Genomic DNA, 17,317 nt, shown 5'->3' with positions numbered 1-17,317 from the left:
GGTCCGCCCCTCTGTTGTCGTCGGAAAACCTGCAAGTCCTAAGGATTATCCAGCTGTTGTGCAACCTGCGCTGCGCGCGGCTGTTTGTTTGTTTTGCCTTTAAATAGAACGGCGTCGTCTTGTCTTCTAAAAAAAGTAATAGACCACCGGAACGGTATCGTTTTGGTTTATTAAAAAAACATAAAGAAAATATAGCATAAGGGGACCACTCGTCCCCCACACCACGGTTCCCACTGCCTTCTGCCTTATGATTTCCCATTGGCTCCAATGGCTGCAGCTTGCATCATTTAACCAACAACATAGCAGCTCACAGCTGCCTTACGTTACATTCCAACAGGCAGCCAACATAGCAGCTGCAGCTTCGAAGCCAGACGCAACCCTTCAGCCGCCATCTTCAACCCCTTTGAGGTAAACCTAAGTTTTCAAATTCAAATTACTAACTAATAATTTAATATAAAATTTTGCTCAATTCATAAAGAATTATAGGGTAATATGAGTATTGATTATTCATATATGATTATTGATGAATTAATTCAATGTCAATTCTTGATTATTGATCATAAATTTTTTATCCAATGCTGAATTGATGATCGATGTATTATGTATTATGCACTTTGATTAGTTGATTAGTGATAACTTATATGATTATTGCCCATTGTTTAATTGAATTGTTGGTTTAATTAGTTAATAGTCGTAGTAGACTTTAGGATTAAAAGTCTAAGATTTTTTTTCTTTCGCATTGTAAAGTTATGTAATGAAACGATACTATAAAAAACAGTGCTTGAATTCATCTTTAAAATTTTCAAGTAGTACTCCTTCGAGTATTCTGGGTAGTCCTCCTTCGTAAGACATGTATTTGCTTTTATTGATAATGAGTCATTGCGACGTTTTCATGACATGACAACTCGCTGACAACAATTGTAACTTGTGTACATTATGGACGACATTACCATTGTCAAGTATCTAAATGGATCTTGTTATCTACATTTTTTTGAACCGTTCACTATTTTAAATTCGCCCCTCCCCCTGATAATTCCTGGCTTCGCCACTGGGGAGAGAGACGTAAGAGCAGAGCGGCATGTGAGATTCTCATCCACCTTGTCGCTCAGTACGTAAACCGAAGATGGGCAACAGTTAGCACCGTTAGAGACGTAAACCGAAGCCCATGGAGCCCAAAACTTCTAAAACCCACGAAGGAAAACGCGCTGCTGGTGCTAGGGTTTAAGCTCTCCTCTCTCTCTCTCTCTCTCTCTTCGCTTTCATCTCTCCCCCTGTTTGAGAAGACCATCTCTCCCCCTGTCGCTCCTCCATTTCGTTGGGTTCTCGCTTGACGCACAAGAGATAAACAACCATGTCTCGGCCGGAGCTGCAAGCTCCACCTGAGATTTTCTACAATGAAGACGAAGCTCGCAAGTACACCCGCAATTCCCGAATCATGGAAATTCAGTCGGAGCTCTCCCACCGAGCCCTCGAGCTTCTCGCTCTCCCCGACGATGGCGTCCCCAGGCTGCTCCTCGACATTGGTAATATTTCAAAACCCAACTCCCCCAATCTTTCAATTCAGTTTTTCCTAAAAAATCCCAAAGGGGTTTGATTTTATTCACCGAAATGGTGAAATAGCTGAGTGAGTGATTGAGGTTTTCACTGCAGGTTGTGGGTCGGGGCTCAGCGGAGACACATTGTCGGAGAGTGGGCATCAGTGGATTGGTTTGGATATTTCCCAGTCGATGCTTGGTATGTGTTTTTATTTTTGGGGTTTTGTTTATCGTTTTGGATTTGGTTTTCAGCTTCTTGATTGCTTCCATGGTTTGTTCTAAATCGGAATTTCATTTCTTTGATGATTGCAGATGTGGCATTGGAGAATGAGGTTGAGGGTGACCTTCTGCTCGGGGACATGGGTCAGGTATCATTCTTAATGCCTCATGGTTCAGTTTTTCGGCACGTCCCTTGTTATTTTTCTATCTTATTTGCGATTCTGCATTGTCATCCAAAAAACAAAGAAGGGAGACAAAATATGTATACAAATATGATATTGTTCAACCTGCAATTGTTTTTATTATCAGCATATGTAATCGTTGGATTTTGTTTCAGGGCTTAGGACTTCGTTCAGGAGTTATTGATGGAGCGATAAGCATCTCAGCCGTTCAGGTTTACTTTTGTTTTCACTCACTAATACTTGCAATGATGGATAATGGACTTAGCTGGATTTTTTTTGCCTATCTTAGCTTGTGTCCCTTGTTTTATCAGTTTTTTTTTTTTAAATTTTTTAAATTTTTTTTTTTGTATTTATACTCCAATAGTGAAGAGCTCAAAATTCAATTATTTCCGCTCTATCTCATATCTGTTCTGAAATAATTGCTATGTTGCAACTGATTTGTTCTTTTATTTTCATAACCCCTGAGATTACTTCATGTGTGCATTCCTTATGTTTTTTATACGGTTTACCATATGAATCTTACTCCCGTTTTACTTTACCATGTTTTAAATGCAGTGGTTGTGCAATGCTGATAAGTCCTCACATAATCCACGATTACGATTGAAGTATGTTGTGTTTCTTGGTGGTTTTTATTTTCTCATCATAATTTTGTCAGTATATGCTTGAAACGCAGTGAGATATGTGTCATGATCTTCTTATTCTTGGTCTTTTTACGACATTAAGCATAGGATGAGCCTGCAATCCCTTTTCAATTGCAGTATGAATGTGTTGTCTTAAATCCTTTGCAGGGCTTTCTTTGGATCATTGTACAGATGCTTAGCAAGGGGTGCAAGAGCAGCGTTTCAACTTTATCCTGAAAACCTGGACCAGCGCGAGTTGATTTTGAGTTCTGCTATGCGTGCTGGATTTGCAGGGGGTGTTGTTGTTGATTATCCCAACAGGTATGCAAGAAACCAATTATGCAATCTTGTGTCATAGGCTGTTAGCTCTCTCTTTTATGGTACAACGCTTTTATACATTTTCTTGTGTACGTGCATCATTTTATCTTTCAGTAAACCTTTTTTTCTCCCTTTCAATCTAACATTTTCTTCACACGAATGGGTGCGGAAAAAAATGGAATGTGTTGGTGTAACTAACCCAACATATCAAACTGTTGTGATAGGCTCAGGGAACTAGAACGAAATATAGGGCAAAATGTCAGATTCCGACTTCACAGAGTTTTTAATATCCAAATTCTTCAAGTAGTATGTTCCTCTAACTTAAGGAATAATCTTGTTACAGTTCCAAGAAACGAAAAGAATACCTTGTCCTCACATGTGGTCCACCATCTATTAGCGCTTCTACTCCCAAGGGAAAAGGTGAAGATGGCGAGGGTTCCTCTGACGATGAGAGTAGTGAAGATGAAGAAAATCAGACAGTAAGTCTTCACGGATGCATTTACCATTACTATATTCTTGATTTTCTTGATCAACCGCCATTGCCTTTTTTGTTTAACCTTTCTACTATTCTAATTTGTTATTTTTTTTTAAACAAACGATATTATCTAAACTAAGGGGGTGGGGGAGTGTGCTAAGCCTCACAATGAGCCAGACATAATAATGTGGTTCAAATTCGCTTTTGGCGAGAATCGAACCTAAGGTCTCTCACTTACAAGTGAAGGGTAGATTGGAGTACTAAGCGGCTAATTCATTATATTTTATTTGTGGGAAGCAGGTTTCAAACTCAGACAGGCACAGGCCGAGGAAAAAGCAGAAGACAAATAAGAAAGGCAAGGGAAGAGAATGGATACTAAAGAAGAAGGAACAAATGAGAAAAAAAGGAAATGTTGTTCCCCCAGATACAAAATACACAGCTCGGAAACGGAAGGCTCGATTTTGATCTTGCACAGTCGACGAAGGCATTACCTCCTCTTTAGCGCTCGAAAATACTGGCTTTTAAAGCAGTTTTTATACTGATCTCTCTGGGCAACGGATTGATATCTCATTCACTCTTGTAACCTCAACTAGTTTGAGAAAAGAGACTTTATTCTGTTCTAAGAGGTATTTGTTTATTTGTCCAATCTTTGGTTTGTCCGCTGAACTTGTAAAGATTAGTCAATTTCTCCTCGTAACTTTAATTCTGGCCAATTTCCCTCCTCAAACTCTCATGACTAGTCAATTTCCGCATTGTTGGATTTTCAAACTTTTCATCCAATCTTCGGTTTAATATGCCACCATGTGCCATCCACATGATCACCTTTAAAGGGCAAAAATGTTTCTTAATTAAAAACTACTAATTTCATCCCTTTTCTTAGATTGATTGCTATTTCAAAATCAATCATTGGTCAATTGAAATCATATATGACTTGTAAGTCACACTAGCACTTTATGGTTTATGACTTAAAACAAGCTATTTCATCCAATCGTTCGTATCCAATGTTGGGAACTACAGGATCAAGAGTTGTGGTCTCATTTAGTCCATAGTATTCGTCAGTTACATGACGCGACACAGGTATAGTGACTTCATGACGTTTCGTGCCCCATCCTTCGCAGCTTCTATTTACATTCATGGAAACTTTCGGCCGCCACCAAACATTATGTAAGCCACAACCAACGGGGCAAAAGTTTAGTGGATTGATTCGAAGAAAACTTTGAAGAATTCCTCTCCTAATTTTCTCCGGTGATCACATTTATTCACAGGATTGATTGTTTAGGGTACAGGTTTAAGTTTTCTTTTCTTGATAGGGTTTGTCTTTTAACAACGACAGAACGTCCTCCGAGGATGGTAAAAATGAATCGAAAAATGCAGAAACAAAGCCAAACAGAGGATACGACTTTCAACATAACCACAACCATTTAAAGAGTGCATAACAAAAATTTCTTCAGCTCACATAATTTCTCATCCAAACAATTCACAAACATCCAACCCTACATGCAACTTAAAAAAGAAAAGAAAAGAGAAACTGGTAAAGATTACGAGATAATATATGACTCGGTAACAAGTGAGTTACAACTAGATTAATCAAAAAGAGAGAATCCCATGTCATCGTCGCTCTCCTCCTTCTCTTCCTTCTTCTCCTCAGCCGGGGGAGCCTCTGCAGCAGCCGCTGCACAACCTCCAGGAGCAGCAGCAGCAGCTCCACCTCCAATGAAGGCACCACCGCCACCACCACCGCCACCAATGATCACCTGAACCGAACAAGTTTAAACATACGAATTCAGCAGCCCATCGCTTGGTTTTCAATGTTTTCTCAACATAAGCTACCACGGAAAACAAATTATATCTTCCAAAGTGCTTTGACGTTGTAACTGACCTTACAGGAAACTAAAAAGAAAAACTAATGAAAAGAGCATGAAAACTTGAGTTTTAACAATAAGGACAAAATAAAGGGTAAAATAAATAGTATCATGTTTGACTTTTTAGTGTAAAAATATGATTTTTCGTTAAAATGAACAGTAACACGGGTTTTTCATTAAAAGCCCCAAAATAAAAAGGAGTAGCAGCAACGGAATACAATTTGCATGGCTACAGATGCATCGATGAACAATTGAGCAAAAACACAATTCTGACTATCTTGAAGCAAAACCCCTAACACAAGGGTTCTGGAGCATATTTTACATGTGAAACAAGTCCTACAAATTGGCATGGTAACAAATGCATCCCCAAACAATTTGAGCCAACACAATGCTGACTAATTTGAAACAAAAAACCAAACACTAGGGTTCTGGAGCCTATTTTCCGTTAATAACCTGCATTTTCTTCAATCATTATTTTTTATTTTTTCCAACATTCGATTGAAATTCAAGGAAAGCATAATAAAACAAATTAAAAGATAGAGATCAACAAACAATACATAACAAACCAAATCAAATCTCGCATTTCAATTTTCCATGTCAAATGGAAACCCTAAGAAAAAAACAGGACTGAAGAATCAAAGCCAAAGGACCAACAAGGGAGAGAGAGGGACCTGGAAAACGGCAGAGGTGGGAGTGACAGGAGAGTAGGAGGTCTGGACACCGCCGGAGGACTCGGAAGAGAGAGCGGACTGGACGAGCTTCCTCTGGAGCTCGAATGTGGAGGGAGCGGAGGCCTCAAGGTCTCCATTCTGCTGTTTGGCGGACCACTCTCCCCCGGAGGTCCTCAACACGAAGGTGAACACTCCCATGGCGAATCGAAAACCCTAACCCCAAATCCAATGCAGCTTTCTGTATACAAGAGTTTGGCGCTTTGAGACCTCACTTTATGCTGTGTTTTTGCTCTATATGTAGAATACGATGCCAAAACCCTAGCAGCCGCTTAATAATTTACAAAGACAAGTTTGCCCCTGTAATCTTCCACAATTCCATTTCTTTATTTTTTTTCTTCTTTTCTTTAACACAAAGAATCTCGAAACTCAGGTTTCAAGTTTGGTATTAGGGCTCAAACATATCGAAAAACAGTGTTGGCATCCTCGTCGATAAGACTAACACAAAGTGTCGTAGATGTTAAGAGGCTTAGGGGTGGAATTATAGCAATCAAGGTTGTGATTGGACAAGAACTCATTAATGTGATTAGCGCGTAAGGATTGCAAAATTATACTGGGAGAGAGCTTGGCTAACCAACATCGATTGTTGGGATGGATGTACATATCAAAAGAGATAAAAGGATGAACAAGACCTTGAAGTGTTCAAGAGCTAGATGGTGGAATTTAAAAGGAGAAATAGCAAGTCACTTTCAAAGAGAAACTACTCGCTGAATGCGTTTGAGATATAGAGGGGAACGCTAGCCAAATGTGGGATTCCATGGCTAGTTGTACCCGAAAAGTTGCAAAAGGGGTCTTAGGAGAGTCCAAGGGTTTCACTCCACACCAAAAGGAATCTTGGTGGTGGAAGGATGAGGTATAGGAAAATGTTAAGGCTAAGAAGGAATTGTAAAGTCTTATACAAGGATAAAACTGATAAAAACTGTGAGAGGTATAAAATAGCGAAGACGGAAGTAATGAAAGTCGTCGGTCCCCACCATATAACGATTAAAGTGTGGAAGGTCTTGGGAGAATTAAGTATAACATGACTCACAAATCTTTTCAACGCGATTTAAAAACGAAGAATATGTCAAATGAGTGGCAAAAAAGCACTTTGGCACCTATCTACAAGAATAAGGGCGACATACAAATTGCATGAACTATATGGGTATTAAGTTAATGAGCCATACAATGAAGCTTTGAGAAGAGAGTAATTGAGCATAAACTGAAGCAAGAGACATAAGTCTTAGACAATCAATTTGGGTTCATGCCAGGGCGCTCGAGTATGGAGGCAATATATCTCTTACGAAGATGGATGGAACAATACGTATAGAATTTAGAGAAATGCTAAGGAGACTCCTAAAGTAGGACTCTCTATGAACTCTCTGCCACCTCACATTTTAAGGTTATTTGATAATCCTATCCGACTTGGGAATGAGATAATTTGAGAACCCCATTTGAATTCTTGTGCTTTAGGAGCAGACTGTAGTGGTCTCAAATATGGAGATTGAAAGTGATTCCCAAGCTTTTATTTTCGACTTGTGCAATCAATCAGCCACCCCCGTGTCGCGTTTCATCTCTCCGTTGGGATGTCTCGGGTGCAGAAAAGTCCTCGTCCGTTCAAAGAAGCTAACTTGGCGACGGATGTATTGAACAATCAAAGCATTGTTCAATTATCAAAATATTACCAGACAATTGAAAAACAAATTCCGAAGTTCTCAATTGCTCATTGTCAAACAATGATCCCTAGTACAATTATCTTTCTCCGAGCAAGAGTTACTTACCAAATTGAAGTCACCGATGTCTCGTCTCATGTTCTGCATTTCTAAAGTCTTCAAGAGAAAGAAAACATTTTCACTTTCGATGTCTCAAAATGAATTATTATTTTTAAATTTGGTAGCTCTTCAATTGCTTCTTAAGGAGAATGACTATTTGTATCGAGCTCACCTCGGGCAGAGAACATATGATTAAATTCTCAACGCCACGGATCTACTCACCACAAAATACTTTCCAAATTAAGCAAACAATATCCAAAATGGAAAGGCACAAAATACATCAGCATTTGGACAAGAAAAGCATGCTCAAAGCAGTCTAAACAACCTTATATCTGTGGTAAATGTGTGATCTCTCAGTATAAAGCATTCTCTTCCGCTTTCCTTCAAAGAACCGAACCCGTGCACGAGAAATGTCACTCTGCTCTGCATAACAACATAACCAGGACAGGTTCTTACTCATGAAGTAAACACAAGGATGCACTCTGTGACTTCAAAAAATTCCCAACTCGAACATATTCAAAGTAACAACTCATAAATATCATAATCCCGCCCTGAACAAAAGTTTCCAGGTAAAGATATCGTGAAAAATTCCAAGGATCATTCAAGGACACTTTAAACAAAAATTTATTAATAATTGCAATTTTAAAAATATTAGGCTTCAAATAATTACCTCAACAGAATGTTTTATCTTTGGGAAGACCTGAAAACGGAAAAAAACACTAAACATCTCAAAATGTGACTAAAAAGATGAAAAAAAAAAAAAATCAAGCTAAACTAAAACAGTCAAGAACAGAGTGTGTATTTCAATTTCTTAAAACGCAGCAAGTTCAATGACATGAGTAGGGTTTGGGTTAAGATTGGAATATTTTTTCTTTCGAAAAAAACTGAATTTATATCCGCAACTTTTCATATTCTCTTCCAACTTCAAGTGCGAGTTGTTTTAGCTAGTACAAACATTGCCCCAATCTTCCTAAAAGTCTTGGCACAAAAGTATTTGTTTCCATAGATTTGAAAACAAAAACTTCAGGAACTATTAACTTCAAAATTAAATCTTATGTTTCAAAAAAAAAATTAAGGGGTTGTTTGCCATCCTTCTTGAACTTTTTGTTATTGATACTACTAGTGTTAACCAAGTGAGCTACATTCATCATTTTTTTAAAACAAAAAATTGGATCCAAGAAGGATACCAAACAGGCCCTAAAGAATTCTTCTTGAAGATGGTTCTATCAAATTAATAACAAAGTGTGGAGCCAAAAATAATCACAAGGCGACACGTGAATTTTTGGATAAAAGAGGACAAAAATACCCTTGAGGTATAACGGGATTCCTACGCGCGAGTAGCGGACAATCATCCCTCAACTAAGTCAAAAGTGCCCAAAATAGGTAACAATTCAAAACCTATCCCATCAAATCCCTTCTACAAGGTAACTCCCAAAACCTATTTCATTCCATATATTTTTTACCCTTTTTTAGCTAATCAATTAGCTATTTATTTTATTCATTCCATAACCTCCAAAACTTTCTTTTTAAAAGTGTTAATTGGCTAATTAATGGATTAATTACCTAATTAATCCATTAATGGCCAAATAAATCACACATTAAACCCCAAAATACACCCAAAAAACATCCCAAAGGCCGGCCACGTTTTCTCCAAAGGGGACCGGCCATACTCTATATATTGAGCCCCATTTTCTCTACAAACCTAAGTCCACACTCTTGCAAAACTCCAAAAACTCTCTAAACACTTTTCTCTCTAAAATTCTAACTTTGGTATCAGAGGTTCTTCGGCCAAAGCCCCCCCCATTCATCGTGGGCGCGTGAGGCTCCTGGCCTTGACCCTAAGGTGTTGATTGTTTTGTAGGTGCAATTTTGTCCAAGAAGGAGGAAGAAATTTGCATCCACAAATTGGTGCTTTCATTGAGAGAAGAGTCACACACTCGTAGAAGACTCCCGCATCAAAAGGTTTTTCTATTTTCTTGTCCATTTGTAGATTTTTCGTACGTTCTTATTACTAGAATTTTTTATTTGCAAAGATTCTTTGATAAAACGTAAAAGAGAAATACAATGGCTAGAAATTTAGAAAATTCCACAAGTGAAAATTTCAATATTCAAGAAATGGGATCACGACGATCCACGAGGCTAAATGTGATCATAGGAGCGGCATCATCGCTACGGGGCTCCACCATGGCAACCACTGCGGTGGTCACCACGGTCACCACTACTCGCGGTGAGGTCAATGGCACTGCTACCACGGCCCGAGTAGTGACATCCAAGCTTGCATGGGCCCAAGCCCAAGTCGTGACATCTAAGGCCCATGGCACCAAAGCCATGACCCAAGCCTTGCACTCGCATGTATCACCCACCGAGTAGCCTACTCTCGTGGCCCAGCCTGCTCTAGCTAAGCAGCCTACTCCCATGGCCCAGCTTGCTCTCGCCGAGCAGTCCACTCTTGTGGCACAACCTACTCCCGTGGCCCAGCCTGCTCCACCCGAGTAGCCCACTCTCGTAGCCCAGCCTGCTCCAGCTCAGTAGCCCACTTTTATGGCCTAGCCTGCTCCCGACGAGCATCCCACTCTCGTGGTCCAACCTGCTTCCGCGGCCCAGTCTGCTCTCGTGGCCTTCCAAGTAGGCCAAATCGATCCAAGATTAGTTCAACCGTCCTGGCTCTAAATTTCCAGACCAACGATTTAATCAGGAGCATTTTCACCATAGTTTTCTGCGAATTTGACATTTCCCAACTCAAATCTTGCGCTCGAAGTCTACCACACTTCCACTGCTCAAGGATACATATTCCTTCCAAGCTATTCCAACCTAAATGAAGAACAACACTTGTCTCAACAAGTCATAGAGTTGACGAGCGCCCTCGCACAACAAACGACCTTGGTGAACCAGCTATTACAGCGCACCGAGATGTAACGTGCCCAAGACGAGGTGTCCCGAAGTAGGACAAGGGCAGACAAAGAACCTCTCCAACAGCGTCCCGGCAAGCAGCCACGAACTGAGCGTTCGGGGAATGTATACTCCCGATTAGGCCCCCGAGATAACGTATACTTCCGTCTTAGAGCGCGAAGGAGCGTGCATTCTCGATTAGGCCCACAGACGAGCATACATTCATAGTTAGGGTCAACCTTCCAGGCGAAGTGTTCATTCGCGGCTAAGCCCGCAATGAGCATCCTCCACCTCACATCGAAGTAGGCAGCACGACGGACGGAGATAAGCAGTCACTCAATCTGGCTCAAGTTCAACCGGCAGCCTGCAAAGAACTCGCTTGCCTGCTAGGAAAGCGCTACACGCACCGCATTAGCGGCATAGATGAGCCAAACACATGGAAGAGCAGCCTAGATTAGCAAGTCACGGTTGGGGGCAGCCGAGAGGTCCACTACCTCAACAAAGGTAAATTCAGGAAGAAGTAGAGAGACTATTGACCAAGCGATTGTGCAATTTCCAACGCAACGAGGTCACCGACGATGCACTACGACAGAACGCGACCAACATAAGCAGGTCACCCTTCACGGACGAGATCGGGCAGGCAGAGCCTCCACGCGAGTTCAGCATGCCACATTTCACATCTTTTAAAAGGGATGAGGATCCAGAGAGACACTTAAAGCACCATCGAAGCGTAATGATCCTCTATCAAAACAATGATGATCTCATGTGTAAGATATTCGCCACCACTTTACAAGGCGAGGCGCAAGATTGGTTCTACACCCTGCCGCCACAATCCATCTGGAGTTTTGACGAACTTTCTTTGATTTTCACTAAAGAATATTCATCCTATCGCTCGATCAAGAAGAAGTCCAACCATTTATTCAACGTCAAGAAGAACCCAAAAGAGTCGCTTCACAACTATGTGAAGAGGTTCAAAGTAGAGAAGGTAAGGATAGTCAGATGTAACGACTCGATAGCTAGAGCAGCTTTCTAAAAATGACTTCCAGCAGACCACTCGCTATTCGAAAAATTGATCATGAAAGAAGATCTAACTCTGGCAGACTCTTTCGCTCTGGCTGAGAAGCATGCACTTTGGGATGAGGTTCGCCAATGCACATTCAAGGACTTGAAGAAGTATCCGGCATCATCTCCCTATTATCCAAACCGGAAGTAGCGGATAACTTAGTCGTATGTTTGATGGTATCTAAAGCAGCAGTACGCTCTACCATCATAAGAGAAGAGTTGGGGGCCCGACTACCTATATTCCACAGTTCAAAAGCTCTCCTCGATGCTATAAAAATTCAAATGCTAACTTTAACGATAGTTGTTACAACCCAAAAGCTCAAGTTTTACCTTCAAACACACTCATTCATCCTCATGATGCATTATTCCGCCCAATCCAGACGTGTGACGATAAAGGGGTAGACCCTGACAGATGCAAAGTTTTCTGACGAACGCAACAACTTGGCCCAAAAGACACGCCAAGGGCAGACGAGCACTGAAATAACACATTCGAAAGCAAGTTTTGTCTTTGTCGCCCCAAAAGATTCTACATAGAAGCAACATATGCCGGCAGTTGAGCACCACCTCCTGTTGCGTGTCACACGACCCTAGCTGACCTTTGTTTCATAATTTAGCTCTAGAATGGTCCAATACCGGCAGTTGAGCATCTCCTGCTACGTGTAACATGGTCCTAGATCCACAACTCCCTACTAAGCATTCACAACGCAACAGAGCGGCACAACGAAGCCCTAAAGGTAGCTGAGCACGCCTTAGCCGCGCCTGCTCCACCAGATGGTGACTTCTGGCTTTTGCATGTCGACGGCGCATCCAACTACAAGGGTTTGAAAACAGGCGTAGTCCTTATCACCCCAGATGATTCGATACCTGAACAGGCAATCACTCTAGGCTTTAAAGCATCCAACAATGAAGCAGAGTACAAGACCCTACTAGCAGTCCTCCGAATGGCAAAAGACTTGGCAGTGAAAAAGCTTGCAATTCATTCTGATTCCCAGTTAATCACTAGCAAGACTGCTTAAAGCTCCAGATCAAGGCAACACGCTACTACATGTGGAACAACATTCTCATCTGAAAATCCTACACCGGACCACATCTCCGCTGCTTAGCACCTCCCGATGACTTGAAGGTTCTAAGCTCAATCCACGAAGGTGTTTAAAGAAATCACTCTGGAGGTCGATCCTTAACACAGAAGGCTCTTAACGCAGGCTACTACTGGCTCACCATGCACTAAGACGCTAAGGAGTTAGTACAAAAGTACGACCGTTGCCAACGCTACAAGCCAGTACCAGCACTGCCTGGCAGCAAGCTACACCCGTAGACGAGTCCTTAGCCATTCATGTAGTGGGCAATCAACCTGGTAGAACCTATGTCGCCTGCTACTAGGGGCAGATACATGATGATTGTGGTAACCGACTACTTCACCAAATGGGTAGAAGCAGAGCCCAAGACGACCACGAATCAGATGGACATAGAGCACTTCATATGAAGGAATATCCTTTGCCGATTTGGCATCTCTCAGTCCATTGTCACCGACAACAGTCCTCAATTAGTGGGCCAAGATGTGGCGAAGTTCTTCCAAAAGTATAGCATCAAGCAGCACATGTCCATGCCAATATATCCTCAAGGCAGTGGTGGGCCGAAGCATCCAACAAGATGATCCTCGATTGCTTCAAGAAATCCCTCACCAACAAGAAGGGAAAATGGCCAGATGAACTCCCTCGATGTCTATGGGCATATCGCACCACCAAAAGACAAGCAACCGATAAGACTCTTTTCTCTTTGGCATTTGGCTCAGAAGCAATCATTTATCCCAATGTCATCAAGCCAAGTATCACTGCTCTATTACTAAGCATTAAGCAGAACAGTAAGGAGATGGCTACAAGCTTAGATCTGGTAGAGGACAAGTGCGAGCAGACCATCACCTGCATCGCAGCCTACCAGCAACAACTCATTTCCAACTACAACAAAAGGGCCAAGATCCGACAGTTCCAGCCCGAATATCTAGTCCTAAGAAAAACCTTTATGACTGCCTGCAGAGAAGACTCCAAAAAGATGGATCTCATTTGGGAAGGTCCATACAAGATCAACATAGTAGGCGGCAAGAGTAATTACACCCTCTCCACCATGAAACGATAAAAAGATCGAAAAGCAGTGGAGCGCCTACAATCTGAGGAAGTACCATATGTGACCTCCAGTTACATCAAAGCCCAAAGACTCAAGAAGCTCAACGGGCATCACCTCATAAGCCGATGACTATCCAGTTGTTATGCAGTTCCTACCTTACAGCTAAGTTCTCGTTCTTTTCACTCATTTTTCAATGAGGAATTCAGAAGTAATCACAACTTTGCTCGGTTGCATGCTTACAACAACTGATCACTCCTGCACTTCAAAAGAAGATTGCGCTCTTCTTAGGGACTCATCATATGAATTGCGCCCCCCCGAGGGACCAGCCATGCTCTCCAATGTGAGAGGGTAAACTAATTGCTCTCCAGTGCGAGAGGGTAAACCAATTCCCTGACACCCACATGGGTTAGTTCCCCAAGACGGGAGGATAAACTTTACACTCCGAATATCCAAACGTGGATGAGCTTGGTTGCCCTAGTATAACTAGATGCACGATGGCTTGTGCCGGGGATTCCAAGAAGTAGCCACAATGGTCTTTTTCAAGGCTTAGCTAACTGAAGGATTTTAGGTCTCTTGGCCTAATTCGTGGGGAACCGGGCCCTAGAAACGGAGGGGGCACATTACACAGTACGCTCTACAGATGGCTGCCCTGGAACCCTAAAGTTGCTATCGAGTGCACTAAGGTAGCCTACGGTTTTCGGAGGACTGCCTACGGCTTGCCATTCGAGCAGTAAAATCACGCTAGACTTATATAACCGCACATTCTTGTGAAAGGTTAAACAAGCTAGCGTGCATATACAAATCTTTATCCACTGCTGACATGCTACATAGTCGATAAGCTTCACCTCTGCCAAGTGCAGAACAACCTACACCAAGTCCTAAAGTGTTGTGATATTTTCTACGCAGCCTACAGAATTGGGGAAAACCAAGGTTAACAGCCTAGTGGTTACGCAAACTTGTCTACTTTTGTAAGTAAGGCATCCGGCTGCCAACCCTATGGCTAACAACGTTGCAAAGTTCTACACCAACACCTACGATTGCATCTACGCGGGCCTGTCTGCTTATAGAAAAGTAGCACGCCTGCCACTGGTCTATAAAGTCTAAAGGTTAGGGCATGAACGAAAGAAGTGAAGATGAAGAAAAATGAGGGAAGCAAGTTTATTAAATTTTCTAGCAAAATTGATAAACAACTAGCAAAGACCGAATGAGTTCAAGCAAAGCAAAAAGCAAAGAGGGAAACAAAGAAAATCCTAAAGATTACCTAGAAGACTACTCTACTTGGACACTTTATGACTACTCGGTCGCCACACCTTCAGCAGCAGGGACATTTTTAGCAGCGGCACCATCCGACGCTTCACCCCTGGCTGCTCCAGCTTAGGCACCAATATCTCTGACTACTTCACCAATGGAGGCCTAAAAAATAAAGGCAAGCAAGTCTTCCGGAGAAATAGAGAAGGTTTCGAAGTCTCTCCCAGCAAACTCAAAGTCAGACGGTCTACTAAGGAGATGATCTACATAACCCAGCTTGTAGAAATCGATCTGACTCTGAACAAACGGAGCCTCGAGCCCAGCCTTCTCACCTTTCAGTTGCCCGATCTCCTCGAGTAGACCAACACGGATGCGCTGCAGCTTATCCACTTATTTCTTCAAACTTTCGTTGATCTTCAATACACCTTGAAGTTCCAACACTTGGGGTTCAAGCCTATCGACGACTCTCTTGAAGTGGATCACTTGATTATAAGCAGCAATCAACTTTTCATCATTTGCATAAGCAGCGAAACGAAGCTCAAAAACTACAAACCAAGATCTTGAATCTGAGGTGTGTAACATCCAATCTCATTATTTGCACTTTCATACTTAACTTGGATCACGTCAAGCCTAGCCTTTAAGTCAACGATTTCTTGGCGAGCGGTCTCAAGCTGCAGAGAAGTGGGGGTAGAAATATTAGACCCTTTCAAAGCAACGAGCTCAGAATCCAACCTCTTGATCTTATCGGCCAACGAATAAGCTTCAGCTACCATAGTCTTCGCTACCACCTTGACAGCCTTGCTATATCTGCATCATAGCAAGCAGAGCAGTCCTTCTACATTAGGTTGTATGCTTCGTAAAGGAACTTGGGCAAACAAACTTTTCTAACGCCATCAACAAACTTGGCACAAGCATCCATATCTTCAAGCGGATCTGGTTTCAAGAGCATACAGATCTCAGCAGCCTCCCTAGGAGCAGGCTTAGTGGATTTCTCACAGCTGTCCATGTGAGTAGTCTCCTTCTTCCCAGCAGGCAAATCAGTCTCAACAGTAGAGGGAGTGGGCATTGACGCCACTTTAGCAGCAGAGTCCACCTTACCACTCTTCATAATAGCAAGTTTCTCCAAAGGTGAACCAGACTTGGCTCCCAACGAACGTCCTGGTACAGACTTCAGCACTGGGGGCATGATAAACCTTTACGCTGAGCAATCTTATCAACAATTGTACTAGCCATTCTTTACATGGAATGCGCCACATGCTCAGATCTAGTAGCCTCATTTTTCTTCCCATTGGAAGAAGTCATGCCAATCACAGGCCTCTCGACATCAGACAGATCCTTATGAGCAGCGGAGGAAGTCTTCAATTTTTTCTCAACTGACATCTCTCGAGTAGGCGAGGAAGATATCTTATTTCCACCTTTATTCATAGTAAGCTCCATGACAATGATCAGACGAGCCAATGCATTCGCCTTCATCTTCTTTACCTCTTCTTTGGGAGCAGCCCACCTTTCTCCCAGCGAAGAGAACTAAGCAGCCAACGCCATTCACGGTACTCAGAAGGGAAGCTTAACTCAGCATTCTAGTAGGCAGGAGGCCTGCATGCCTAACATTCCAGCAATCCATGAGGCCCACGACCTCCTCATTTCTCTCAATCGTCGGCCTGGCCCGTGTCAGGTCCAAAAGCCTAAAGGACATGAGCCATGCGACTCACCTAGCACTACATCTCAGCGCTTCAATCCGTGGTCCTAACTGCACAAGCTGCCCATGGCTCTAGCCAAGTTGAGCAGCCTAAAGCAGTGTTCCCTACCACAACACATCATCGGCCCATGCTGAGCCGATTCCTGGCCCCTGCTGGCCAATATGCTGCACCATCCGGACGGCTGCCCCGCAACAGCATTATCCAAGAAGAAGACAAGAAAAATTAAATTTTTCTTACATCGGTGCGGCACGGAAAAGACGAAGAAATCAACGAAAGACAGTCATTTGCATGAGCAAGATGTAGAAGATTGCTAGATGAGGGGGAACAAATATCCTCTAAGCTCTTTCTCTTGTAGGGTAGAATAAATCGCTCTCCAAAGTTGATTTAATAACCCACTTAAGGTGGACTTAAATAGGCTTTGAGAGAAATTTATTTCCCTTTCCTAGAAGGATCTAATTTCCTATTAAAGAGGGAATCTACATAAAAAAAGGAAGCAGTCCTATGTTTCCTAAAGCAAAAAGATCTCTACACCTGTTGTCCTTTCCTATGAGCAGCCCAACATGTGTGGGGGCATTTGTGGAGCCAAAAATAATCACAAGGCGACACTTGG

At 42.3% G+C, this 17,317-nt stretch overlaps 3 protein-coding genes across 3 annotated transcripts; 2 read left to right on the top strand and 1 right to left on the bottom strand.

The window, feature by feature from the left end:
- The first annotated feature begins 1,173 nt into the window (after positions 1-1,173).
- LOC103424201 (18S rRNA (guanine-N(7))-methyltransferase RID2) lies at positions 1,174-4,052 on the top strand. The gene is made up of 8 exons (XM_029091833.2): positions 1,174-1,523; positions 1,651-1,734; positions 1,848-1,903; positions 2,092-2,148; positions 2,492-2,541; positions 2,725-2,877; positions 3,218-3,353; positions 3,650-4,052. The coding sequence occupies exons 1-8, from the start codon at positions 1,352-1,354 to the stop codon at positions 3,812-3,814; spliced, it is 873 nt and encodes a 290-aa protein (XP_028947666.2). The 5' UTR covers positions 1,174-1,351; the 3' UTR covers positions 3,815-4,052.
- A 697-nt stretch (positions 4,053-4,749) lies between these two features.
- LOC114820652 (large ribosomal subunit protein P3-like) lies at positions 4,750-6,240 on the bottom strand. Its single transcript, XM_029091764.2, has 2 exons — positions 5,883-6,240; positions 4,750-5,103 (listed from the first exon to the last, which is right to left on the bottom strand). The coding sequence occupies exons 1-2, from the start codon at positions 6,078-6,080 to the stop codon at positions 4,933-4,935; spliced, it is 369 nt and encodes a 122-aa protein (XP_028947597.2). The 5' UTR covers positions 6,081-6,240; the 3' UTR covers positions 4,750-4,932.
- A 7,051-nt stretch (positions 6,241-13,291) lies between these two features.
- Positions 13,292-13,774, top strand: LOC139190897 (uncharacterized). The gene has a single exon (XM_070811387.1). The coding sequence runs from the start codon at positions 13,292-13,294 to the stop codon at positions 13,772-13,774; it is 483 nt and encodes a 160-aa protein (XP_070667488.1).
- The last annotated feature ends 3,543 nt before the right edge of the window (positions 13,775-17,317 follow it).

Source organism: Malus domestica, chromosome 13, assembly GCF_042453785.1.
Source record: "Malus domestica chromosome 13, GDT2T_hap1".
NCBI lineage: Eukaryota > Viridiplantae > Streptophyta > Magnoliopsida > Rosales > Rosaceae > Malus > Malus domestica.
The sequence above is the reverse complement of the archived record's forward strand: the minus strand, read 5'-3'. Positions and strand labels throughout refer to the sequence as shown.